Below are 26,685 nucleotides of genomic sequence, written 5' to 3' on the forward strand. Positions count from 1 at the left end.
TTCTGTTCCACTTCCCCATGGAGATAAGAGGAAATAAACAAGAACAACAACTAGAAAGAAAATAGAAGAAAATCCAGAGGGGTGTGTATATATATGCTTGTATATGTATGTGTAGTGTGACCTAAGTGTAAGTAGAAGTAGCAAGACATACCTGAAATCTTGCATGTTTGTGAGACAGAAGACACCAGCAATCCTACCATCATGTAAAACAATTACAGGCTTTCGTTTTACACTCAGTTGGCAGGACGGTAGTACCTCCCTGGGTGGTTGCTGTCTACCAACCTACTACCTAGGTAAAATATTATTATTATTATTATTATTATTATTATTATTATTATTATTATTATTATTATTATTATTATTATTATTATTATTAATTTTATTTTTATTTTTATTTATTTTATTTTATAATTTGAACATACATACAGAGGTACAAAAAAATACAGGTAAGAGTAGCATGCCAAAGCCACTTGTATGCATAGCATTATGTGCAGGCTTAAAATTCACTAAAGATTAACTAAGCAATGATGTAATCAGTGATAAAACATTATTGTAAACAGATAACAATAAAGCACAAATGAGTATTACAAAGACATGTCATATGGTTGCATGCATTGCTGTACATTCAGTCGAATGGAATATTCTGTTAGGTAGTGTATTTAAAAGATAACAAAGTTAGATTGGGTCTTAGGTTTAACATTTATGTGATATAATTGTGAGAAACATTTAAGATAAACAATTTATAAGGTTCAGTTATTCAGTATTTATTTGGTTTTGAGTGAGTAAGTGATCTTTGAGAAGAGACTTGAATTTATAAACAGGTAGTGTTTCTTTTATATTTACAGGTAATGAATTCCAGATTTTAGGGCCTTTTATGTGCATTGAGTTTTTGCATAGCGTGCGATGGACACGAGGAACATCAAAGAGTGATCTGTGCCTTGTGTTATGGTCATGTGTTCTGTTGAGGTTGGCAAGGAGATGTTTGAGGGGAGGGTTAATATCAGAGTTAAGTGTTCTATGTATGTAATAGGTGCAGTAATAAGTATGGATGTTTTGTATGGTGAGTAGGTTTAGTGTTTTGAATATTGGTGGGGTGTGCTGCCTGTAGTGGGAATTTATCATTGTGACTGCAGCCTTTTGCTGGGTAATTAGTGGTCTGAGATGGTTAATTGGTGTAGAGCCCCATGCACAAATTCCATAGGTGAGATAGGGGTAAATAAGAGAGTGATATAGGGCCAGGAGGGCTGACTGTGGAACATAGTACCGTATCTTCGATAGTATGCCTACGGTCTTAGAAATTTTCTTAGAAATTTGTTGTATATGTGTATGAAATTTGAGTCTATTATCAAGGTGGATTCCTAAGAATTTTCCCTCTGTTAGCTTTGTGATAGGTGATCCGTTTATCATTATGTTAAGAGGGACATCTGTAGCTCTGTTACCAAACTGAATGAAGTAGGTTTTGCCAATGTTTAGTGTAAGTTTGTTAGTCCTCATCCAGGTAGATATTTTCTGTAATTCGGTATTTACAGTATTGGCTAGCATGACTGGGCTCGGGTGAGAAGACGTATGTAGTGTCATCTGCAAATAGTGTGGGTTTGAGTAATTGCGAAGCATTTGGTAGGTCATTTATGTATAGGAGAAAGAAGAGGGCCAAGGACACTTCCCTGTGGGGCACCAACTGTAATTGATTGTGCGGAAGAGTTTGCCCCATTTGTGTACACATACTGGCTTCTGTTGCTGAGGTACGACTTGAGGTAGTTGAGGGAGTGCCCTCTTATACCATAGTGTGACAATTTTATGTGGAGCAAGTCGTGGTCAACTGTATCAAAAGCTTTATGTAAGTCAATGAAGATTCCCAGTGGGACTTTTTTCTCTATTGCAGTGCATATATGTTCTAGCATGTGTATAATAGCATCATTAGTATTTTTATTAGGCCTGAATCCAAATTGGCAGGGGTTGAGTATGTTTTGGGAGATGAGGTAGGAGTAGATTCGTTTATGAATTAATTTTTCGAAGATTTTTGAGAGAGGGTGTAAGTTGGATATTGGCCTATAGTTATTTAACTCTGTTTGGTCTCCTCCTTTATGGATCGGGGTGACCATTGCTATTTTGAGAACTGTAGGGAAGGTGGAGGATTCAATGGATTTGTTAAAGAGTGTTGCAATGATTGGTGATAGCACTTGTGACACTTTTTTGTATATAAAGGGTGGTAAGGTATTTAAATCTCCTGCCTTGTTTTTTAGTGTGTTGATAATAAGGGAGACTTCGTATGGGTTAGTCAGAGCTAGGAACAGTGTGTTCGGGTAGTTGCCAGTGAGGTAGTCATTATTATTATTATTATTATTATTATACCACTGGTAGACAGTAGTAAAGCTGTTGGAAAAGTATCGACTCATATTTTGCCCTCAATATAGAGGCTTACTTCCTTAAAATTAAGTTATAATTACATACTGGGCAGATGTACAATTAGGTTAGTTTACTAGAATACAATAATTTGCAAAAAACTAGCAATGTACTGGAACAGTTTGGTTTATGATTTATAAAATTATGAGATCTTGTGTAACAGTTTAGTAGAGTGTAACATTTGCATTGGTGAATGCTGAGGAAGAACATATTTTTGGTTAATAGATATGTTACAACAGATTGACGATAGTGAGGACATCAATATGAATGCTATGATTTGGATCAACAGGGTTACTGTTGATGCCTCAGGCATTAACTTTATTTATCTAAGTAGGGTTTAAGTCATAATTAGGAGGTATTTTTTGACCATTTTTAAGCAGGTGGCTGAAATGGATCTTGTTGCATCTTCTGGAAGTGAGTGCCAAATTTTAGGACCCTTTATTTACATGGAGTTTCTGTATAGGTTAAGCAGAACACATGGTATATCAAAGAGACACTTATTTTTTGTATTGTCTGTGTGTTGCGCTGCAGCTGGGTTGAAGCTCGCTCTAAGTGTCCTGGAGATATAAAATCCACAATATTATAATAATATCTTTATTTACTACAAGTACATGTACAAGGTATACAGGCCTAGCTGACATCAATGACATGCTACTATATAGAAAGCTGCTTGTTATGCAGAGCATTTTGGGCAAATTAGGTCCTTGTCCCAGGATGCAACCCACACCAGTCAACTAACTCTCAGGTGCCCATTTTACTGATGGATGATGCCCAATGTTTCTACCTGCGCTGAGAATCGAATTCAGACGTCGCCGTGTGAAGCGAGAGCTTTAGCAACCAGGCCACGGGGCACCGTGTGTAAGTGTAAATGAATTACATGTTGAGTAAATTGAGACCTGAATAGTGAGGATTTGTGTTTTCTGGAACCTGCTTGGGTGATTATCATAAACAGCTGATTTCTCATGGGTGACAATGGGTTTTAGATGATTCAGATCAAGGACTCCAATGGAAATAAGTCAATTTGTCTAACTTTGGATTTTTTTTTTTCAACAAGTCGGCTGTCTTCTACTGAGGCAAGGTGACCCAAAAAGAAAGAAAATCCCCGAAAAGAAAATACTTTCATTATCATTCAACACTTTCACCTCATACATAATCACTGTTTTTGCAGAGGCACCCAGATACAACAGTTTAGGTGCATATATAAAGATATATAACATATCCCTCCAAATTGCCAATATCCCAAACCCCTCCTTTAAAGTGCAGGCATTGTACTTTCCATTTCCAGTACTCAAGTCCAGCTGCATATAAAAATAACCGGTTTCCCTGAATCCCTTCACTAAATATTACCCTGCACCATGTTGGAGCTTGTTCTAAGTGTCCTGTATATATAAAATGCACAGTAGTATAATAATATCTTCATTTGCTACAAGTACATGTACAAGGTATACAGGCCTAGCTGACATCAATGACATACTACTATATAGAAAGCTGCTTTTTATGCAGAGCATTTGGGCAAATTAGGGCAATTTTCTCTGAGGATGCAACCCTCACCAGTCAACTAATACCCCAGTACATTATTACTGATGGGTGAATATGGACAACCACTGTAAGGAAACATGCCCAATGTTTCAACCCCTTTGCTGGGAATCGAATTTGATCCCTCACCTGTGAAGCGAGAGCTTTGCCACCAGGCCACGGCCACGTGGTTCCAGGTTCAATACTGCAGGAGGATTCATAATGCAGGTGGGTTAAGATAAGAGGGTTCATACCACAGGAGGGTTAATACTGCAGGAATTTTAATACTGCAGGAGGGCTTATACCACAGGAATGTTCATACTGCAGGAGGGTTCATACTGCAGGAGAGTTTATAACACAGAAGGGTTCATACCGCAGGAGTGTTCATACCACAGGAGAGTTTATAACACAGAAGGGTTCATACCGTAGGAGTGTTCATACTGCAGGAGGGCTCATACCGCAGGAAGGTTTATAATGCAGAAGGGTTCATACTGCAGGAGTGTTCATACTTTAGGAGGGTTCATACTGCAGGAGGGTTTATAATGCAGAAGGGTTCATACTACAGGAAGGTTCATACTGCAGGAGGGTTTATAATGCAAGGGGTCATACCACAGGAAGGTTCATACCACAGGAGAGTTCATACTGCAGGAGGGTTTATAACACAGAAGGGTTTATACTGCGGGAGTGTTCATACTGCAGGAGTGTTCATGCTGCAGGAGGGTTTATAATGCAGAAGGGTTCATACCACAGGAGTGTTCATACCACAGGAGGGTTCATACTGCAGGAGGGTTTATAATGCAGAAGGGTTCATACCACAGGAGTTTTCATACTGCAGGAGGGTTTATAATGCAGAAGGGTTCATACCACAGGAGTGTTCATACCACAGGAGGGTTCATACTGCAGGAGGGTTTATAATGCAGAAGGGTTCATACCACAGGAGTGTTCATACCACAGGAGTGTTCATGCCACAGGAGGGTTCATACAACAGGAGGGTTTATAATACAGAAGGGTTCATACCACAGGAGTGTTCATACCACAGGAGGGTTCATACTGCAGGAGGGTTAATAATGCAGAAGGGTTCATACCACAGGAGTGTTCATACTGCAGGAGGGTTTATAACGCAAAAGGGTTCATACCGCAGGAGTGTTCATACCACAGGAGGGTTCATACTGCAGGAGGGTTCATAACACAGAAGGGTTCATACCACAGGAGTGTTCATACCACAGGAGGGTTCATACTACAGGAGGGTTCATACTACAGGAGGGTTTATAACGCAGAAGGGTTCACACCGCCGGAGGGTTCATGCCACATGAGGGTTAGTAAGTTTAGTCAGGTATACATAATTACATGGAATATCATACATATCAGCATATGTATAGGAACCTAAGATAACCCGACAAAGTCAAGACAGTGACTCATTTCCATTAGGGTTTTGGCTGAAATTAAGCCGATGACCAGGTGCCCCTTCTGTAAAGTGCCCGGCGGGCAAGGTAGATAAAGATAGGTGCCCCAGAGAAAGTGGGGAAAAATTATGACAGGTACCCAGGCGAGAGAGAGATGCCCACACCCAACGAGGGTTGGCATGGAAGTCTTATAAGAGTGATGATGGAGATAAATGGTATATTATTATTATTATAATCAAGGGGGAAGCGCTAAACCCGGAGGATTATACAGCGCCTGGGGGGGGGGGATGTGGAAGGCATTCAGGCTTAATTCGGGGAACTGGAGCACAGATCCAATTCTCTAAATCAAGAGCCCCTCACCAACATCAAGGAACCTTCCTTGAGGGGAATAAATGGTATAAAATACCAAGATGATGGAAAAATAAACACAAATGCAGTATATAATGCCATCCTTTATTGACAACATTTCGCCCACACAGTGAAATTTTTCGAGTCACAAACAGATCTACCTGGGTGAATATTACAGAAGTATATATAGTGTGGGAGAGTCAGGTGGAGCATCCTCCACTCTATAAATAATCATGTAATATTCACCCAGGTAGATCTGACTGTGGCTAGAAAAAGCCCAGTGTGGGCGAAACGTTGTCAATAAAAGATAGCATTATACTGCATTTGTACAAGAATGGTATACAATACCGACAAGATGAAATTAAGACATGTGCAACATCTGGGTATCTTTATTGTAGATGTTTCGCCCTCCAGTGACTTGATCAATACAAGTTCCAACTCCAAGACTGAGGGACTGATCACCTCATCTGCCATATATACTTCCACTGTCTTTAAATCACGTCCTGGAACTTGTATTGATAAAGCCCCTGGATGGCGAAACATCTACAATAAAGATACCCAGATATTGCACGTAATTTCATACTGCATTTGTTTATATTTGCATGAGTAGTGATATGTGGAGGTTCCAGCAGCCATCAACATAACAGGTAATGAAGAAGTTCCTCTCAGTACTGATGGTGACTCTCTCTCTCTCTCTTTTTCTCACCATACTTATCTACCCACTTTTTTAAACGTTAATATCTCATAACTCGCTGCCCAGGGTAATGATAACCCTTATTTTTTGTTGTTTCCTGATGTAATTCATCTGGGTATAGATACCTCATTCCATCGGTGCCCTTAATTATAACACCAGGTGTAATTATAATAATTTTTATTTCTTCAAGTATACGATACAACTTCTGCAGGTCATAGGTGATATCAGTGATATATAGAAAGATCCTGGTTATGCAGAACGTTTCCCTCAACTTAGGTTAATTTTGTCCCCAGGATGCGACCCACACCAGTTACCTAACACCCAGGTATCTACTTATTGCTAGGTGAACAGTGACAACAGATGTAAGGTGAATAACACCTTCCAGATACCTGCTTACTGCTAGGTGAACATGGACAGTAGGTATATTAAAAAAAAAAAAGTTTCCACCCGTACTGGGAATCGAACCACGAACACTCATTAAAATTAAAATTCTTTATTTCTCTGTTGTTATTACAATGTAGGGTTTACATATTATAAAATATTATTGCATATTACATATTATAAAATACTTATTACAAAGAAGGCCACTAGTATGCCTAGGCATTTTGGGGAGAGTAATACTAATTCCAACTCTGTATTAACACAAGTTATGGATTATACTGACAATATCATACAGATATTAAAGTGAGGTCGCTGTACTGATGAACTAGATTTACAAAAGTGATGTAGTTCAAAACATTAAAGAAATTAACAATTAGTTTATCTGTTAATGGGAATGGTCTGGTCTTGACATGATACAGTTTCTGTATCATGTCACTCCTATATTGGAGTGTCCTTGACAGACTATGACTAACTTAAGAATTATGGAGCAGAAGCTATTTTCAGAATTTTATCTTTACAGTCATTAGTGTAAATTAGGGGGAGTCAGAGATATCAGATAAGTGTATTTTGTTTTGGATATGTGCAAGCTAAGGTAGCTTTCATGTGGTTAGCTGCCAGTGGGTGTGTTAGGGAGATAAGGTGTTTTTTAACAGTGCTTTTGAAAATGGTTGCTGAGTCAGCAGTTCTAGTTTTCAGCCAGGGAGTTCCAGATTTTAGGCCCTTTTATGTACATTGAATTTTTGTATACATTTAGCCAGATGCAGGGAATGTCATAGAGATGTTTGTGTCTGGTATTATGCCTATGGGTCTTGTCATATCTTTCCAGAAAGTGTTTTGGTTCAGGGTTAATATTGGAATTTATGTTTCTGTAAATGTAGATTGCAGAGTAGTAAGTGTGGATGTTCTGAACTGTTTACCTGGAGTTTACCTGGAGAGAGTTCCAGGGGCCAATGCCCCCATGGCCCAGTCTGTGGCCAGGCCTCCTGGTGGATCAGAGCCTGATCAACCAGGCTGTTACTGCTGGCTGCATGCAAACCAACGTACGAGCCACAGCCCGGCTGGTCAGGTACCAACTTTAGGTGCTTGTCCAGTGCCACCTTGAAGACTGCCAGGGGCCTATTGGTAATCCCCCTTATATATGCTGGGAGGCAGTTGAACAGTCCCGGGCCCCTGACACTTATTGTATTGTCTCTTAACATGCTGGTGACACCCCTGCTTTTCATTGGGGGGGATGTTGCATCGTCTGCCAAGTCTTTTGCTTTCGTTGTGAGTGATTTTCATGTGCAAGTTCGGTACTAGTCCCTCTAGGATTTTCCAGGTGTATATAATCATGTATCTCTCCTGCCTGCATTCCAAGGAATACAGGTTCAGGAACTTCAAGCGCTCCCAGTAATTGAGGTGTTTTGTCTCCGTTATGCGCGCCGTGAAGGTTCTTTGTACATTTTCTAGGTCAGCAATTTCACCTGCCTTGAAAGGTGCTGTTAGTGTGCAGCAATATTCCAGCCTAGATAGAACAAGTGAACTGAAGAGTGTCATCATGGGCTTGGCATCCCTAGTTTTGAAGGTTTTCATTATCCATCCTGTCATTTTTCTAGTAGATGCGATTGATACAATGTTATGGTCCTTGAAGGTGAGATCCTCCAACATGATTACTCCCAGGTCTTTGACGTTGGTTTTGCACTCTATTTTGTGGCCGGAATTTGTTTTGTACTCTGATGAAGTTTTAATTTCCTCATGTTTACCATATCGGAGTAATTGAAATTTCTCATTGTTGAACTTCATATTGTTTTCTGCAGCCGATTGAAAGATTTGGTTGATGTCCGCCTGGAGCCTTTCAGTGTCTGCAATGGAAGACACTGTCATGCAGATTCGGGTGTCATCTGCAAAGGAAGACACGGTGCTGTGGCTGACATCCTTGTCTATGTCAGATATGAGGTTGAGAAACAAGATGGGAGCAAGTACTGTGCCTTGTGGAACAGAGATAAGATAAGATAAGATTTCGTTTGGATTTTTAACCCCGGAGGGTTAGCCACCCAGGATAACCCAAGAAAGTCAATGCGTCATCGAGGACTGTCTAACTTATTTCCATTGGGGTCCTTAATCTTGTCCCCCAGGATGCGACCCACACCAGTCGACTAACACCCAGGTACCTATTTGCTGCTAGGTGAACAGGACAATAGGTGTAAGGAAACGTGTCGAAATGTTTCCACCCGCCGGGAATCGAACCCGGGCCCTCCGTGTGTGAAGCGGGAGCTTTAGCCACCAGGCCACCGTAGCCGCCTCGGACTTTACTCTGTTGACTACTACTCTTTGTGTTCTGTTTGTGAGGAAATTATAGATCCATCTACCAACTTTTCCTGTTATTCCTTTAGCACGCATTTTGTGCGCTATGACGCCATGGTCGCACTTGTCGAAGCCTTTTGCAAAGTCTGTATATATTACATCTGCATTCTTTTTGTCTTCTAGTGCATCTAGGACCTTGTCGTAGTGATCCAGACTGGGGCGACCTGCTACAGTGAGTAAGTTTAGGTCTTTGAAGAGTGGGGGTGTGTTGCCTAGCATTGGATTGTGTAATAATTCTTACTGCAGCTTTTTGTTGGGTTATTATTGGATTTAGGTGGGTAATAGCTGTTGATCCCCAAGCACAAATGGCATATGCGAAGTAGGGATAGAAGAGTGAATAGTACTAACTGGGTGCACTACCAACTAAGCTAAGTTACTACTTCTACCCCTCGAGGGAGGCTTCTTGAAGCCAGAGAAGGGATCTTGATCCATGGAATTGGACTTATCCTTCCCTTCAATGGATCAAGTATAAATGCCCCCCATTTCCCTCAGGCCCTGTATTACTCCCACAGGTTTAGCATTTGCCATAAATATAACAATAAAGGACTTATGTAATATAATTTGGATTTATGCAAAGTTAATAACCTAGAAAATGTTTAAATCAATCACCTCATTAACAAGGTAATTATTGCATTATTTTAGTACTACATAAGAAAACAGAAATGAAGGAACAGAAGGCCTACTGGTCCATGCATGGCAGGTTTAACTCTCATCCATCCACACCCATTCATATATCTGTCCAGTTTATAGTTCATGTTCAGCATGTATGATCCTTGTGGGTTTAGCACTTAGTTTTGAATGTAATAATTGTAATTATATAGTTCAATCTACTCAAAGTTCTTGCCACAGTGACATAACTTGCGAGTTCCACTCATCTGCAACTCTACTGCTAAAATAGTACTTCCCTATATGACTATTCCTGGTTTCCATTTGTATACCTTTCATCTCCCCAAATTCTGTCTTTCCAGAGAATGCAAGATCAGTGCCTTTAGCTCATCTTTCTAGGAAAGGTTTCTTATATATGGGATCAACTTTATTCTTCTTATCTGTTTATTTTTCTGCACATTTATGTACATTGTGGGCCTGTCTTTTCTCCCCTAATCTTATTTCTATATACCATTTGGGCTGGTTACATTTTACAGTACCTACAATTTATGTACATACACCACAGAATAAGTCAGATAAGATAAGATTTTGTTTGGATTTTTATTCCTGGAGGGTTAACCACCCAGGATAACCCAAGAAAGGCAGTGCGTCGTCGAGGGACTGTCTGTCTTATTTCCACTGGGGTCCTCAATCTTCGCCCCTAGGATGCAACCCATCCAAGTCGACTAGCACCCAGGTACCTACTTGCTTGCTAGGTGAATGAGACAACAGGTGTAAGGAAACATCTACTGTTTCCACCCTTTCCAAGGATCAAACCACAGACACTTAGTGTGTGAAGCAAGAGCGTTACTTACCAGGATTGGTTTCACAGTACATCTGAGAGACAGAGAGGAGAAAGAAATTCAGAAAGAAATTTTCTTCTCCCTATTAGGTACATTTCAAAAGGTACTTAATGTATGTACCTACAGAAAGGGAGGAGAGTGATTTCTTGTATAGCAAACATACACGTACCTATTACTGTGTAAAGCAGTAATGTAAATAACTGAGTTTGCCTTATTCCTAGTACATCTCCTTTTATTATAACTTCTTTTCACATGGTTGAATTACTTAGCTGTTTTAACTTTTAAGGTTTAAATAATAAGATATTACAAGGACCCCAATGGAAATAAGTCACTGTGTCTGACTTTTTTGGGTTATCCTGGGTAATCTACACATATGCTGCTATGTATGATAATTTACGTAACTGTATTTATGTGTACCTGTACTTGAATAAACTTACTAGTGAAGGGCTGAAAATTTGGTCTGTGGGGCACCAGTAAATGAAGTCCAGTTATCATGAAACTTCAGAAGAATATTTTTTGTCAAAAAAGAATACAATGAAAGGGAGAGGTGAGAGAAATTCAGAAATCAATTTTGAAGCCTCTCAGTAGACCACCATTAGGTCACTGCCTATATTATACATAGCCTTTTTCATTTACTAAATATAATTTTTCTAGGTTAGATCATCAGTAATGAATACTATGCAGTACATTTTGCTGTTACAGTGTGTGCATGTTTGCTACAGCCACAGGCTCTGCTCCCTCTTAATAGAAGCATCTTGCTCCTCTTTTTTAGACATGGGAGTCCAATTAGGTCGAGCAAGAGAGTTTGTGAGGAGGAACATTGTGCTGCTTGTTATGCTGCCAACGATCATTGGTTTACACTACAGCTGGCAAAAGATTCAAGATATTGAATTGTTTGTACCCAAGCAGCAACGCAAGGATCTGCCAGTTATCCAGGTGAAGCTCGTTCATTTACTTGCTTACTTACTAGCCAGACTCATTAGTGCTTTTTTTTTTTTTTGACAATGACAAATTATCACCAGGGTCATTAAAATGGCAGTCTTTAACTATGCAGCTATATTATTACATGTTATCAGCATCATGTGCTATCTTCATGGAATGGTAAGACTTTTGTACAGTATACTGTACTTGCCTTTCTTTAATCATTCATGTGTGTCACATATTTCATGTTTACCTTAGCATTATTCAGATGTTGTTTTTTATTTATACTTGTGCAACTTCTTAAGCCACTTCCATATATAAACTGTATAACTTTGAAATTTATTTTCCTCTAATTTTAATGCATTGTTGTTAAATGTTGTGCCATTCATTTGTAGTCTTGAGCAGTAATTCAATACTTTGTTGATGTGCCCTTGTAATATAACTAGATTTTCTTTTACTTACAGGGTGCCAAGTATATTGAACAAGAGTTGAAGAATAAACTAGGACTCAAAAAGGAATAGTGGTCTTCTTCATTCTGTATATATTTGTTAAGTAGGTAATTTTAAATTATTTTTATGTTCATGGAGAGGCACCAAACCTGATGTAATTTTAAAGTTTGATAAGTTAATTGAATGGCATTGTTAACTCAGTGTTTAGCGGGTTGCTTAGTGACAGCTTGAAACAGATGTGAGGCAAATTTAGGCAAATCTTAATAACATGTTGAATTTAAATTACATATACATATATAGAACTTATCCTGAAAGGCTAACAATGGGATTTATGTGAATTACGTGGATTGAAGATCATATATACGTATGTATATTTATTTTTTAACACACTGGCCATCTCCCACTGAGGTACAGTGGCCCGAAAAAGAAACACTTTCACCATCATTCACACCATTCTTGCCAGAGGTGCACAAATACGACAGATCAGATGTCCCTCCAGAGGAGAAGATATCCTTACTTCGTAATGCCGAGAATAAGATCAGAAGTAAAATAAAGAACCAGCATATGGTTGATATTAGATATACAAGTAAAAAAAAATGTCTGCCTCAAGATTAACCTTTAATCATGTGCAACGTAAACTTACTCTAGGGGCTGAACTGTATACAACGTTTTAAACGTAATGTTTGTACCTTCAGATTTGCTGTGCGCTATTATTTTAGGCTTTGGCTCAACTGTTTCAGTTGCCTACCACCTCCTTGTCCTTAAGAAAGAAATGTTTGTGCAGGTGGGTTCATGCAATGCATCATGGGCATCTTTCTCAGTAGCACATGTACACAAGTGTATTTTGTTGAAAGGAGACAACTCTCCCAGAAAACTTGTGGAACTGACAGGAAGATGCTGTATTTGTTCTAAATTTATCACAGTTTGATGATACTAAATGCATTTCAGCCAAATTGTCCATTAACAGATGGAACAGAAAAGTCACATTGTTGACATCATTAGGTTATCCTAGCTTAGATGTACATAGTGTGGTTTTTTTGTGCCTGTAACATGCGTGTTACTCCAATGTATGTATATACAAAGCCTCAATAAAACTTATTTACAATTCTGATTACCTTGATTACTTCCAATTATTTTTTGATGAGATGCCTATGAAGATTAGAAATTATTACCAGTACAGGTTGCTACTACAGGTATTTCAGTGAAGTCTTGGCTGCAACAACAGAAAGACACTATACTACTGCAGAGATGTATCTTTTCTTTGCAACACCTATGATAATGCCACATGCCCATAAATAAATATATCCCATAATTTGAATACTAAAACACCTTGAAATATCTAATATAAGAAACTAGTGTACATGGTGTTATGTGGAAAAATGAAAATAATTTGGCATTAATAACTTGTAAAACATGAAATACAGGGCCCTGTACTCTTCTATGGTTATTTACACCGCTGTTGTTGCCGAGTGATAATTTTTCACTAACTTTAACACACTATAAAATCTTTATTTTTCTTTTCATTTAATTTTTCATAGTGCCTGTATTCTGAGGGAGGGGTGGAGATATGTTAGTTTTTGAACTGTATTGTAGGCATGCCTCTGGCAAGACAGTGCTGGAATGAGTGATGATGAAAGTGTTTCTTCTTTTTCGGGTCACCCTGCCTCTCAGAAGCGCCTGATGTGTTAATGAAAAAAGTAAAAAAGAAAAAAAATGCTCTTTCAAATTGTAAAAAAAAAAAAAATTCCCAATTTCACCATATAACCTCCCACAGATAATATTCAGTGATGTTTTAAGCCATAAATATGATTCAAGCTGGTGTGAAGCATACATAAAGCTTAAATTATAGTACTACAGGAGGGCCCTGCTTTATAGTGCTTCACTTTACGGTGTTTTGCTAATGCACCGATTTTCAATTATACTCATTCTTCATTTGTTCAAAATTTCCTAGAATAAATATACAGTATTCACTAATCATTATGAATTAAGGACAAAAATGTTTTAAGGTAAGTAATGTGTTCTCCATGGGGAAATGGAACACAATTCTTCCTCTGTAAGCCATGCATGTTGTACAAGGCTACTAAAATGCCAGGAGCAAGAGGCTAATAACCCCTTCCCCTGTATGCATTACTAAATTTAAAAAGAGAAACTTTCATTTTTCTTTATAGGTCACCCTGCCTCAGTGGGATATAGCCAATTTGTTGAAAAATTAATGTGTATGCTGTACATGCATTTTTTAGGCTTTTGTTTGCATTGAAAGTGAAAAAAGGGCTATGTTTCTCTTTACAGCAGTAGCCTGGAACCTAACCTGCTGTATCAGTGGGGCCCTTCTGTATCTGTATTACAGTACTGTACTTTATGATCTAGGATAGCTGAATTTACACTGTTTAGGCAGTTTTCATTGAAATTTCTTTTAAATATTGTATACTGTAGTTGGTTTACATTAGAATAATTAGATTGTTCCATATTTTTGAGCCTTTGATATCAATGCATAGAATTTCTGCTTCATTCAAGTGTACAAGTGGCATATCAAAGAGGTATTTATTTCTTGTACTATATTATTATGTATTAAGTGATGGTGGGTTGAGCGTCCAGCAATCGTGTGTGAATAGGGGCAAGCAGGGTTTGGAATTTTCTGTGCTGTTGGGGTGCTAACAAAATAATATCTATGAAAGTATTCATGGAAAATGGTTAGCTTGACTCAGTATTGAAGGTGAGAAGTATAGTGCCTGGACTGAAGGAATGGGGGTATTGCAGTTCTGGCAAGACAGCTATTGAGTGGGTGGTTATGAATGTATTGGTTGTGGTTCATCCTACTTTAGTGGAAAATAGCCGTTGTTAAAAAATTAAATCTATCAAATGAGAATTTTAGGTGTGAGTTAGCATTTGTCATGTAGATGTAGAATGCACAGTTAAACTTACTTAACCTACAGAAGTATTCACATATATGTACACAAATAACCTGCATGTAGGAGAAAAAAACTTTTGATGGTGTTTCGGTCTGACTTGGACCATTAACTAGTCACACACTAACACACAAAGGTAAGGGAGCCAGTATATGTACAAGAGAAGGGCAGAGACTGGAGGAAGAGAGATGGAAAAAAAGAAGGAAGTGGAGATAGTAGTGGAAGAGGTAGTAGTAGTAGTTGTTGTAGTGGGTAGGAGAGAAGTTGTAGTGGTACAAGAATCAGTGTGTGGAGTGAAGTGAGGTAATAGTAGTAATAGTAATAGTAACAGAAGTAGTAGTAGAAGTGGAGGAAGAAAGGGTAGGACCAAAAACACGGGAGGGAAAAAACTACATAAGACAGAACACATCTAGGTAGAAGAAAGGAAAGGCAGAGAAAATATAGGAGAGAAGAGATAAGGAAAGGAGATTAAGATCAGGTCAAGTCATGAGAGTTCTCTTATTGTATTAACAATCTCCATCTCAGTTGTTTCATTCCAGCCAGGCAAAATCTTAAGCAGTTAGTATTGATTAAGTGCTTGAAATGCAGACTTTTCTAAGCAGTACATAAACAACCTGTTACCCCAAACCTGTAACATTTAACTTATATGCAACGTACATTTTTATCTTTATTATTATTATTATTATTATTGTAATATTAATACAAATATCACTACTTATGAAAAAGGTTTATTGCAAACAAAATTAGTGACATTTTTAGTCTTTGAATCCTATATTCTTCTGTTTATTATGTAGGTAATCTTGAGAAGTCATATGTGAGAGAAAGTATGCCTCAGAATAGTTCGTGTTTTTTTTTTTTCTTTTTTGCTAAATGATGATGAATTTTGCTAATTTCACTAGCAGTACAGTATGTAAATCTTTCTTTTGCAGTATGTCAAGTGTGCGCTTAGATGAAGAGCGTGTGAGGGGCATATACTGCCATAGTGTGCAAGACCTGGCATATATCTCAATGTTAAAAGAGTACCGGAAACTACTTTTCTCAGCGTATGGACCACGGGGCAGTTCTATTTTGATATCTAATGCTGTAGGGAGGGAAACATTGGCTGCATCTTCATCTGAAATCATTAAGGAGTTATCATTTGCCCATCCAAGTGTGAAATATATTAATGCCCTGATAAGTGCCCAGAATGCAGCATGTGGCCTTAATGGTCTCTACACTGGGATGCTCTGTGTCAGATTATTAGAAGAATCCCTCATATGTGAGCAGGACATCCCTCACCGTGTAGTAAGTGATGTGTCTGAATGGATTATATCTGAACTATTGGAACTCCTAACTCAGTCACCTGATGAGGTTACCATGGACTTGGATGTTGGGGACATGCAACAAGTTACATCTTTTGTTCAAACTATTCTTGGAGCAAAGAATTGTTTAGGTCTTAACAAAGTGGCACTTGATGATCTCAGTCTGAACATTGTTAAAGCCTTTCTGAAGAGCATCCCAAATGAATATTCTTCAGGTGGTTTTGGCCATGTTACTGTGAGCACCCAAGAGAGATCTTCATCTATAAATTCCAAAGTCTTTGATGGTGTCCTATATAGGGAGCCAGACATCAGTCCTCGAAAAATTGAAAAATTAAAAGGAGTAGGCAATATCAATATTGTGCTTTTTACTGTACCCATATTATATGTGGAAGGGGAGACAATATCTGTGTGTTGGAGAGCAAGTGAAACAAAAGAAAAGTGCTTCATAAATAAGGTTCTTCTTTGTCTTCTTTCATGTATGAAGAGGAGGAATATCCACATTCTTGCCAACCAAAAGCCAGTACATCCAGTCATAAAGTTTGAACTAGAAAGAGAAGGATTTTTGGTGCTAGAAAGAATGGGTACAAAATTATCTGAAGCTGTAACCAAACTAAGTGGTTGCCAGGCCATCAGCAATTTAGCTAATCTAACTCTGGAAATGAATACTGCTGTTCTTGGGAAGTTAAACACAGTAGAGCACATTAATTACAGTGGGAAAAGTTATATTCTGCTTGACCATGCTGAGGGCTCAGTTTCAACTCTCTTACTTCCTGTGACAAGCCCAAGCACTCTAACAACTCTCAAGGTAAGATGTCTTCTTTTTACTATAACATTTCCCAAGATTGACAGTAAACTACAGATAAGGTAAAATAAATACATCTAGCAAATGGAGCTTTTATTGAACTTGATAAAACTCATTAGCAAAATGTCTAATAAAGGTTCACACTGTTAAGTATCTTGTTATAGCTCATAATGACTTGATTTGGTTATTTCAGTAACCTTGACTACTTATGTGATACTCCAGGTAAAGAATAAGCAGGTAACATAGCAGGAGTTTATTGATACCATTTACATACCTGCAATATTAGGAGCAAGACTTGACTGACTTCCCAGGCATCTCGGGCTTCACCACACACCTGCCCATGTCATACCCCCACACCAGTTAATTTAGATTTGGCTTAACCTGTTTCTGGGCTGTATAGCCCTTGTGGCTTAGCGCTTCTTTTTGATTATAATAATAATAATTAACCTGTTTCTCTATGTTATTTGTTTTCCTAAATTTCTTATGTAGAATATTTTTCAATATATGCTCTTTTTACCAAACTCTTGTATTTGTAAAATGTAAGCTCTGTAACTGTATTTGTATGTACTTTTTTAAAGAAATCTAATGTAATAAAAGAAATATTTTTTCAGGAGACAACAGAGAGTTGCCTGGCAGCCTTGAGGATGGTGGTGGTTGATGGTAAGGTGGTGGCTGGTGGAGGATGTCTGGAGGCATGGGCTGCCACCCAGGTCAGCCAACTCATTAACACAAACATGCAACACTTGACTGATCTTACAGATGCCTCACCTTACCATATCTTGAAAGTAAAGTTGCCATATGCTCTTTTTTCAGGCAGGGCTTGTAGGTCAAACTGATTTGGAAATATTGTCATTGTGTATAACACTTAGTAAAAACTTTCATCAGTTAGAATGGCTGAAATATCTTGACTTTTTCATGCTTTAAATTTTAAGGTGTATTATATATATATATATATATATATATATATATATATATATATATATATATATATATATATATATATATATATATATATATATATATATATATATATATATAAATAAATATATATATATATATATATACATTCCCTTCTTTGCCTCCATATATATATATATATATATATATATATATATATATATATATATATATATATATATATATATATATATATATATATATATACACTGTATATATATCATAGAGATAAATGCAGTATATATATATATATATTATTTGTATTTTGTATAAAGCTATAATGTACTTATTTCTCATCATTCAGGTATATATATATTCCCCTCTTTGCCTCCAAGGACAAAGTTCTTTGTCTCCATATATAAATAAATATATATATATATATATATATATATATATATTCATATATACTTAAATTTGTATAGCAAGCGCATTCATTCGTGTATTCATGGAATTGGCTCTACAGCCCAGAGGTGGATCCTCAACAAGGTTTGACTGGTCTGTGGACTCTGTTTTCCACCATTTGTGGCACACCCAGCCACAGATTTCAAGAGAAGATGGTAGTGGAAGCTGCAGTATGCAGGCCTCACGTGCTTCCCCTCATAGTTGCATGTGTGGCTTGGTAAAGGAAGACCTTGTAAAGTATAAATATAATGGATCATGGAATCCTGTTGAGTTTCAGTTGCATCACGACTTCACACTCCAAAATTCCAAATCTACTAAAAGTGGAGGATGCAGCAAGGCCGCTAAGTCTCCGAGAAGTGCAGGTGATCTGAACATTAAATTAAATGCAGACAGTACACAGAGCAATAATTCATCATTGAGTGACTTTGGCTTCCATAACCTTGACTTAGAAGTTGACAGCTTGGAAGAGGCAGAGTGCACAACTGAAGATGAAGTTGATAGTCTTGAGAAAATTATAAACAGTCAAGAGGAAGAAATTGATAGTTTAGAGGGTAAACTAGACAGCTTTGATGCTGAAGAAGACATGGACAGTTTAGAAGATATGCTGGATGGAATTATTGAGCAAAGCAATATAAATGACAAGGAGCATTTGAAAGTCAAACTTGAGACACGAGTACAGCAAGCATTATATGACAGCTTCCCAGCAAAGTACAATGCCATTAGACTTGCCCTTGAAGGCTTTACCCAGTTGTTTCATGTTGGTCAGTGTGTGTTTGATAAGTGACTTGAATATATTAACCTGCTTACTGCATAAATGGAATGAGAACATTTTCCTCTCCCAAGTAAATCACTTTTTTTTGTGACCTTCAAGAAAATTATTTTAAGCAGCCTGCCATTTTCTCTAGAATCCACCCATTGTACCGACTGCAACAACCAGGAGCACCAAAACTCTTATCTAAATAGATTGCAGTCTTTTGTAACTAACTTCAACAACCAACCACATCACACATGAACTATGGAGCCTCTTGCTGAGTGACAACACATGTATCCTCTCCTTATGGTGGTTCCACACTAACTAGGCCACAGGCAAGCTTGCTTATAACTCATAAAAGCTGATAGCCTACCCTCACAAATTTTACCAAAAATTCCAAATGAATTTTGGAAAAATAAAGCTGCTTTATTTTTAATACCACCAGCATATTATTTTTTTAGCTTATATGTACATATATGAAAATAACATGTATGTTGAATATTTCTAAACAATGTTATGCCAGAATGTCAATTATTTATAGTATTTCAAATTTGGAGCAGAGATGTCATGTTTAAAAGTGATTTGTAGTGTGAATATACAGAGATTTTAGAGCATAAAAATTAAAAGATGACATGGGGTTTTTGAGGTGGTTTGGGCATGTGGAGAATAGAAAAGGATAGGATGATGAAGAATGTATTTAAATCTGGGGTGGAATATATGATGGGTAGGAAAGCTTGGAGAGAGGGCATAAAAGAGGCTGTGATATGTACACGGACAAAATGCAAGTCTAGTTTGACAACACACACATCTACCTGGTGGAAAACTCTTCACCTTGTGCAGGAGAGAATACTGAAGGCCTACAAACGCATGGAGATTCTAAATAGTCTCGAGCTGGGTGGGTGAATGCCGTGGTATGGCACATTTGGCCATAAAAGAGGCATCACTTCCAGGGTAAGTGACACCTTCATATACATCCTAATGTTTGTGAATGTATATACTGTAATTTGTATTTAAATAAATGAAAAATTTAGCTATATTCACAATGTTAAAAGTTTACGTAATACTAAATATGCGAGTGCTGTATCTAAAACAATACATACATTCAAGTAACTCACATTAAACAGCACAGAAATAACACAAATATTTTCCGACTACTAGTGACACACCTTAGATGCTGCAGCAGCTCAGCAGCATTTAAGGAGTCTCTCTAGTAAATCAAACAAATTCATGTTATTTCTGTATTCTTGAATGTGGGTTATTCAAATGTATTACCCACTTGATTAGTAGTATATGGTTCACTCAGTAAAATGTAAATACGTATTTGTCACAAATTTCATGTAAATAAACCTGCATGTGTATACATATGTACAGTGGACCCTCAGCTAACGTTAAATCCGGCTAACGATACATTTTAACGCAAAAATTTTGCCTCGGCTAACGCTAAAAAACTCGCCCAATGCGATTCGTTTGAGACACATCCACGTGTGGCCTGAGTGCGCCTCAGTTGTTCCGTGGGTGCCAGTGTTTACAAGCCAGCCAGTGTGGTCACATCCACGCATACAATCGGAACATTTCATATTATCACAGCGTTTTTTGTGATTGTACCTGCAAAATAAGTCACCATGGGCCCCAAGAAAGCTTCTAGTGCCAACCCTGTGATAAAAAGGGTGGGAATTAGTATGGAAATTAAGAAAGATTTTGAAGGGTTTGGGGCTAACCCTGAGACGCCTATGCCAGTTGTGGAATCCATTGTGCCTACTTCAAAGATTAAGGAAATGTGTGCAAAGTGGGTTGAACTGCAAACCTTTATGGATGAAAATCACCCTGACACAGCTATTGCAAGCCATGCTGGTGACTATTACAGTGACAATGTTGTGGCCCATTTTAGGCAAATCTTAAAGGAACGGGAGGTACAGACCTCTATAGACAGATTTGTTGTGCGACAGAGGTCCAGTGACTCTCAAGCTGGTCCTAGTGGCATTAAAAGAAGAAGGGAAGTAACCCCGGAAAAGGACTTGATACCTCAAATCCTAATGGAAGGGGATTCCCCTTCTAAACATTAACAACTTCCACACTCTCCCCTCCCATCAATCATCACCAGATCTTCAATAAAGGTAAGTGTCAGTTTGTGTGTATTAAAATTAATATTTCATGTAATAAAATTTTTTTTTTCATACTTTGGGGTGTCTTGCATGGATTAATTTTATTTCCATTATTTCTTATGGGGAAAATTAATTCAGCTAACGATAATTTCAGCTAACGATGAGCTTTCAGGAACGGATTAATATCGTTAGCTGAGGGTCCACTGTATATATATCAAGCAAACAATTCTCTCAATCTTGGTTACACCCCTAGAAATTCCTGAGTGAGGATGCAGGATGGCATTATTCAAGTACGTAGTTCACTGTACATGCATGGCTGGCCTTGAGGATGTATGGTCATAAGGAGGAGCTGCAAAGTTTTCAAATGTTGCTGCAAGTGAAATTAGTGACCTCCTGCACCAAAATGCCATATTTGTGGAATGAATCAGGCCGAGGATCAGCCAGCAGGGTGACAATGTACTGGGCTAACAAACAGTTTTAGCAGACCACAACAAAATCGACATCCAGACCCCCCACTACTGCACCAATTCTCCTCAGTGTCTCTCTTGACAGGAATGCAATAACACAGTAGCAGAGCAGGTCTCAGGAACTTCAAAATCCTTCAGCTAACTTTCATTGCAATTTGTCAGAGGTAAGCATACCATTACTTGCACATGCTTGACAGGCACTAGTAGATACCTTCTCCAGTAACATCATGTGCAAACAATACTCAGGTTTACTTGGTCAGCAATTGATAGTTTGTACTAATACAGCAATTCAGAATATAATACAGTGGACCCCCGCTTTACGATCACCTCCCAATGCGACCAATTATGTAAGTACGTTTGTACGTGTATGTTTGGGGGTCTGAAATGAACTAATCTAATTCACAATATTCCTTATAGGAACAAATTCGTCCAGTACTGGCACCTGAACATACTTCTGGAATAAAATAATATCGTAAACTGGGGGTCCACTGTACTTAAAATCCTAGTTTACCATTGTTTACCTTGTTGCCAGTGAAGTACGTACTCTTGATCCAAGGAAATGGAGCTACTATTTATTGCCATTGATCAAATCTGTTTGCCTTCCATTCCCCAGGTAGTGTATGACCACTTAGGATTTAGAGCTTCTCCATAATAATAATAATAGGTTTAATGAGCTGCCGGGAAAGGGTAGCACCAACTCTCTAGATCAAGAGCTATTAAGTATCAAGGCACCTCTTGGAAAGGCTAGAAAGATGCCTTAGAGGGCTACAGAAAACCCATCAGTAAGAATGACCTTATTCACCTCTTTTCTCACTCTCATGGAAAGTGCTTTCCACTGGTAACACTTGCCACTATAGTTGCACTCTTCCTTCATGAAGTCAAGTGAAACTAAATTTGTGGGATGCTAAACCAGCACGGGTCATTTGGTGTTACAAGCAGAGGCTCGAGCTTGTCTGCCGGTCAAAAGACAGGCATGCCACCTGCCCGATTGATGTGACTATTGTCTCATACAAAACCATTAACCCTTTGACTGTCGCGGCCGTATATGTACGTCTTATGAGGTACCGTGTTTGACGTATATATACTCATAAATTCTAGCGGCTTCAAATCAAGCAGGAGAAAGCTGGTAGGCCCACATGTGAGAGAATGGGTCTGTGGTCAGTGTGCACCATATAAAAAAAATCCTGGAGCACGCAGTGCATGAGAAAAAAAAAAACTCCGACCGTTTTTTTTAATTAAAATGCCAACTTTGTGGTCTATTTTCGTATAGTATTTATGGTTGTATTCTCATTTTCGTGGTCTCATTTGATAGAATGGAAAACATATTATAGAAATAGAGGTGATTTTGATTGATTTTACTATAAAAAGAACCTAGAAATGGAGCTCAAAGTAGGGGAAATGTTTGATTTTTGCCAATGTTCAAAAGTAAACAAATGATGCCATTTTCCAATAAATGTCCAATTAGCCATTCTAATATGCAGTCACGAATGGGTTGATGTTATTTATACAATTATTACAGTATTGCAGTAGTCTGCATAATAGTAAGTCTTCTATTTTTTGTTTGAATAAAAATTCAAAATAGAAAGCAAGAATAATATCAGAGGGGACTGGAGATGTGACTGATGAACAAAGAAAATGTTATTTTAGAGCCAGGAATGTTTGCATTGTTCATTCTGGACCTTATTTTGAAATTGTCATATTTTTAATTTTCGTGAAATTGGCCAAATTCCAAATTTCTGACCACATTATTAGGTAGTTGAAATCGGTAAATGGGCAGTTTCTTGTACTCAATCGATAGAAAAAATGGGGTTCTAAAGAAATAGCTATGAGTTTGGGTGACTGGAACAATGGAATTAGCTGAAAATAGGGCTCCAAGTTGGCGAAATCGCCGATTTGTAAACATCGCTGAGGTCGTTAACTTCGCGAGAGCATGATTCCGTCAGTTTTCCATCAAATTTCGTTTTTTTTGTGTCATTACAATCGGGAAAAGATTCTCTATCATTTCATAAGAAAAAATAATTTTTTTTTTTTTAAATTTTGCGACACCAGGAGACACCTCAGGATTGGGGGTTGCGACAGTCAAAGGGTTAAGGATATCACTGGACCTTGTCTGTAATCCATCTAGCATCGTGGCTAGAATTTATATCATTCCAAATGTCAGATGCAATAAATTATGCTTTATGACCCCTGTGGGCTCAGCACTCCCCTGTGAATGTAATAATGCCTGTGACAAAGCCCATCTCATACCTGAAAATGATTGAATTACAAAAAAGTATGGAAGCTTGTCATCTAGGCCTACCTATAGAGCAAAACTAGGGTACACTTGCAATTGCAAAGCCTCTTGCTCAATTTCTATGGCACCTGCTAGTGCATCCCAAATAGTATGACCTGGATCCTCACCTTGCTATTCACCTGACCAGAACTGAATCTACTCTCCTTGGATCATATCAGATTGCCTCCTATTTCCAAAGGTGGTGTACATACATTGTAAATACAGGTTTTCTATACAGCTTCATGAAGCTTCCCTTGAGTAAAACAGTATTGTAATAAAAGCCTCTGGAAGGTTCCTTGATGTTGGTGAGGGGCTCTTGATTTAGGGAATTGGATCTGTGCTCCAGTTCCCCGAATTAAGCCTGAATGCCTTCCACATCCCCCCCCCCAGGTGCTGTATAATCCTCTGGGTTTAGTGCTTCCCCCTTGATTATAATAATAATGAAAGCCTCTTCTTTTTTCTATCCACTTATTGGCTCGCTATCTTAACAGCTGCACTCGTGTTAATTTTTTCCTACAATTTTATGTTAAGATTGAGGGGTAATAAAAACATATATAATAAAATAAGTATTTATTTTTAATACAATATTTGTGTATTTGGCAATTTCATTGCAATTAACTTTTGCCATTTTTGAGTACATACCTAGTTAGGTAAAGATAAAGTAATTCATAAGGTATGGTAAGACTTTAAATTTTCTGTAAGCATTTACAATTGAAGCCAATTTTTTTTTCTAAGCAGTGTTAAAATCCTTTGCCAGAAATTTTTAAACTTTAATTATTTGTGCATTCACAGAGCCAACCATTGTTTTTTCATGTTTTGGAGGATGGAGCTCTAACTTGGCATAGGTACCTCCCACAAGACCTTTGGCTAGACGTTCTGGATTCAGAACCACACAGTTTTCCAAGTCCTGTAGTGAAAGCAGTAAAATTAAAATGGATAATATCCTAAAACTTTTTTAATATTCTTTATGACAATTTACTGATATCCTGTTTAATATAACCTTAATTTTAAAGGATATTAATGTTAGATAATAGCTATAATTAATTATCCATAATATCTGTGGTAGACCATTCTAATTTTAAACTCAGGAATTGCTGCAACTTGATTCTTGACTTAAGTTTAAGACAAAATTTCCCCAAGCTGTGTAATTTATGTAACTTAATTTTCTTAAAGCATTTAAAAGCAAGGACTAACCCTGATGAAGTATCGAAGATCGGATGGAAGAATGAGCAAATGTGGGTTGTATGGAAGTCGTGCATAAATTTCAGCTTGTTCTTGATCAATACAGATACCCTCTGGCCCTGGGTAAAGTGGATACAAATTCTGCTGCTTTAAGAGGTGACGAGTAAGCCTGCCCAATCGATCTGGGCCTTGTGGCGGGCTGTTAAATAAATTAGTAATAACTCATTAACTCTAGAAATCAATGATCCATGCTAGTTGTATTCTTTTGTGAATATATTAATTACTAATTAGACAATTTAAAGATCTATAATTGATCAAAGCACAAAGGTGTAATGAAACACTAATCAACAACAAAAAAAAAATCCACATTGAAACAATAAAACATTAGATAACAGTATATTTTGGCCAAACATGAAAGTTAAATTGTACATTGCTCACCTTGTCTTCTGTTTTATTGTGGATTTATTCATGTTATAGGTAATCACATTATATCTACAATTTGGGAGGTGCAACAATTAATCTATTTCACATCAAAACCATTAATGATAATGCTAGGGAGTTTTGTGCCATATGAGAATCATTGTTGGGGATCAAAACTGCTAACATGGATGAGAAGGTTGTAGATGGTGTAGTACGTAAGTTTGGAGTGCCAGGAGTATATGAAAATGGAAGCCCTTGATTGTGTGTAGAAAGTTGTTTGTTAACAAGAAACAGTTGTTTTAAAAAAGAGGATAAGTACAGTATACAAGACATGATACAAAGCACAAGAAAAGCAGTTTATTAGACAACTTATATGATAAAAGGTTAATGGGTACACTTAGGATATGCATGATTTTAGAGTGATATATGCGGATCATTATCCTGTGGTAGCTATGGTGTGAGTAAGGGAAAGATGGAGTACAAGGAGTCTGGCAGCAGTGGGCAAGATGGAAGTGAAAGCAAATGAGTTAAGTTGAGGGTTTTGTTAAGATACAATCAACTATCAGGGAAAAGGTGGGCCATAGAATATGCAGGAAATGAAGTGCTCTAGGAGGTATGGGGTAAATTGAAGAATGCATTGCTGAAACTGATTGGCACAATGATGAGGTAGAGCAAGTGCAAGATAAAAAAAAAATTGCATTAGAGAGGTTTTTAAAATATAAAAATGATCAACTGGAAAGGAAGAGGCAGTTAAAAAGAAAAAAAAAAGCAGAGAGGGGGTAAAAAAAAACAAGTACCAATGAGAGAATGGGACAGTTTAATCAGCAAATTTTGTTGAAAATAAGAAACAGTTTTGGAGGGAGGGATTGATAAGGTGAGGGAAGCATAGAGAGCAAATAGACTTAGCAGCTAAAAACAAAAGGGGGGGAAGATGTGAGATAGGGAAGTGGAGTTACTAGAAAGATGGAGAGGATATTTTGGAGTTGAATGTTAGAGATAATTTCATGCATAGGGCAGGGAGGAATAACATTATATAAGAGTGAGAAGCCTGGGGTGGATGTGGGAAAAGTGCTTGATGAAGGGGGTAAAAATGAAAGTAGGTAAAGAAGATGGAAAAGATGGGATTAAGATAGAGATGCTAAAAGCAGGTGGGGGAAATTGTGTTGGATTAGCTGATATGTTTGTTTAATATATATATGAAAGAAAAGAACGTATTAA

General features: G+C 37.7%; 2 protein-coding genes across 13 annotated transcripts in view; one reads left to right on the top strand and one right to left on the bottom strand.

The window, feature by feature from the left end:
* Positions 1-5,778: 5,778 nt before the first annotated feature.
* Positions 5,779-20,075, top strand: LOC128689330 (molecular chaperone MKKS). 9 transcript variants are annotated; one of them, XM_070086056.1, is made up of 7 exons: positions 5,779-6,006; positions 6,280-6,316; positions 11,308-11,471; positions 11,921-12,008; positions 15,741-16,917; positions 17,526-17,700; positions 18,291-20,075. In XM_070086056.1, the coding sequence occupies exons 5-7, from the start codon at positions 15,742-15,744 to the stop codon at positions 19,055-19,057; spliced, it is 2,118 nt and encodes a 705-aa protein (XP_069942157.1). In that variant the 5' UTR covers positions 5,779-6,006; positions 6,280-6,316; positions 11,308-11,471; positions 11,921-12,008; position 15,741; the 3' UTR covers positions 19,058-20,075. The 9 variants fall into 9 exon arrangements, with proteins under 9 accessions (XP_069942157.1, XP_069942159.1, XP_069942158.1 ...); XM_070086058.1 differs by lacking the exon at positions 5,779-6,006 and adding an exon at positions 9,211-9,263 and having other exon boundaries at positions 6,051-6,316; XM_070086057.1 differs by lacking the exon at positions 5,779-6,006 and adding an exon at positions 9,211-9,259 and having other exon boundaries at positions 6,051-6,316.
* A 4,345-nt stretch (positions 20,076-24,420) lies between these two features.
* LOC128689331 (DNA polymerase alpha subunit B) overlaps positions 24,421-26,685 on the bottom strand; it is an 81,916-nt gene continuing 79,651 nt past the window's right edge. For 3 of the 4 annotated variants that reach the window (XM_070086064.1, XM_070086063.1, XM_053777504.2), the window contains 2 exons: positions 25,060-25,246; positions 24,421-24,772 (listed from right to left, as the gene is read on the bottom strand). In XM_070086064.1, the coding sequence (XP_069942165.1) occupies positions 24,629-24,772; positions 25,060-25,246 (331 nt within the window). In that variant the 3' untranslated portion in view covers positions 24,421-24,628. Of the gene's footprint in view, positions 24,773-25,059; positions 25,247-26,685 lie in introns of those variants that run through there. The other variant, XR_011392127.1, reaches the window with a different exon arrangement.

The sequence above is a fragment of the Cherax quadricarinatus genome, chromosome 18 (assembly GCF_038502225.1).
Source record: "Cherax quadricarinatus isolate ZL_2023a chromosome 18, ASM3850222v1, whole genome shotgun sequence".
In the NCBI taxonomy this organism is placed as follows: Eukaryota; Metazoa; Arthropoda; class Malacostraca; order Decapoda; family Parastacidae; genus Cherax; species Cherax quadricarinatus.

Excerpts from the sequence above, each read along its gene's own strand:
- LOC128689330 (XM_070086056.1), top strand. The coding sequence starts at position 15,742 with ATGTCAAGTGTGCGCTTAGATGAAGAGCGTGTGAGGGGCATATACTGC. Across the intron at positions 16,918-17,525 it reads GCACTCTAACAACTCTCAAG|GAGACAACAGAGAGTTGCCT; the intron begins GTAAGATGTCTT and ends ATATTTTTTCAG. Across the intron at positions 17,701-18,290 it reads ACCTTACCATATCTTGAAAG|TAGCAAGCGCATTCATTCGT; the intron begins TAAAGTTGCCAT and ends CTTAAATTTGTA.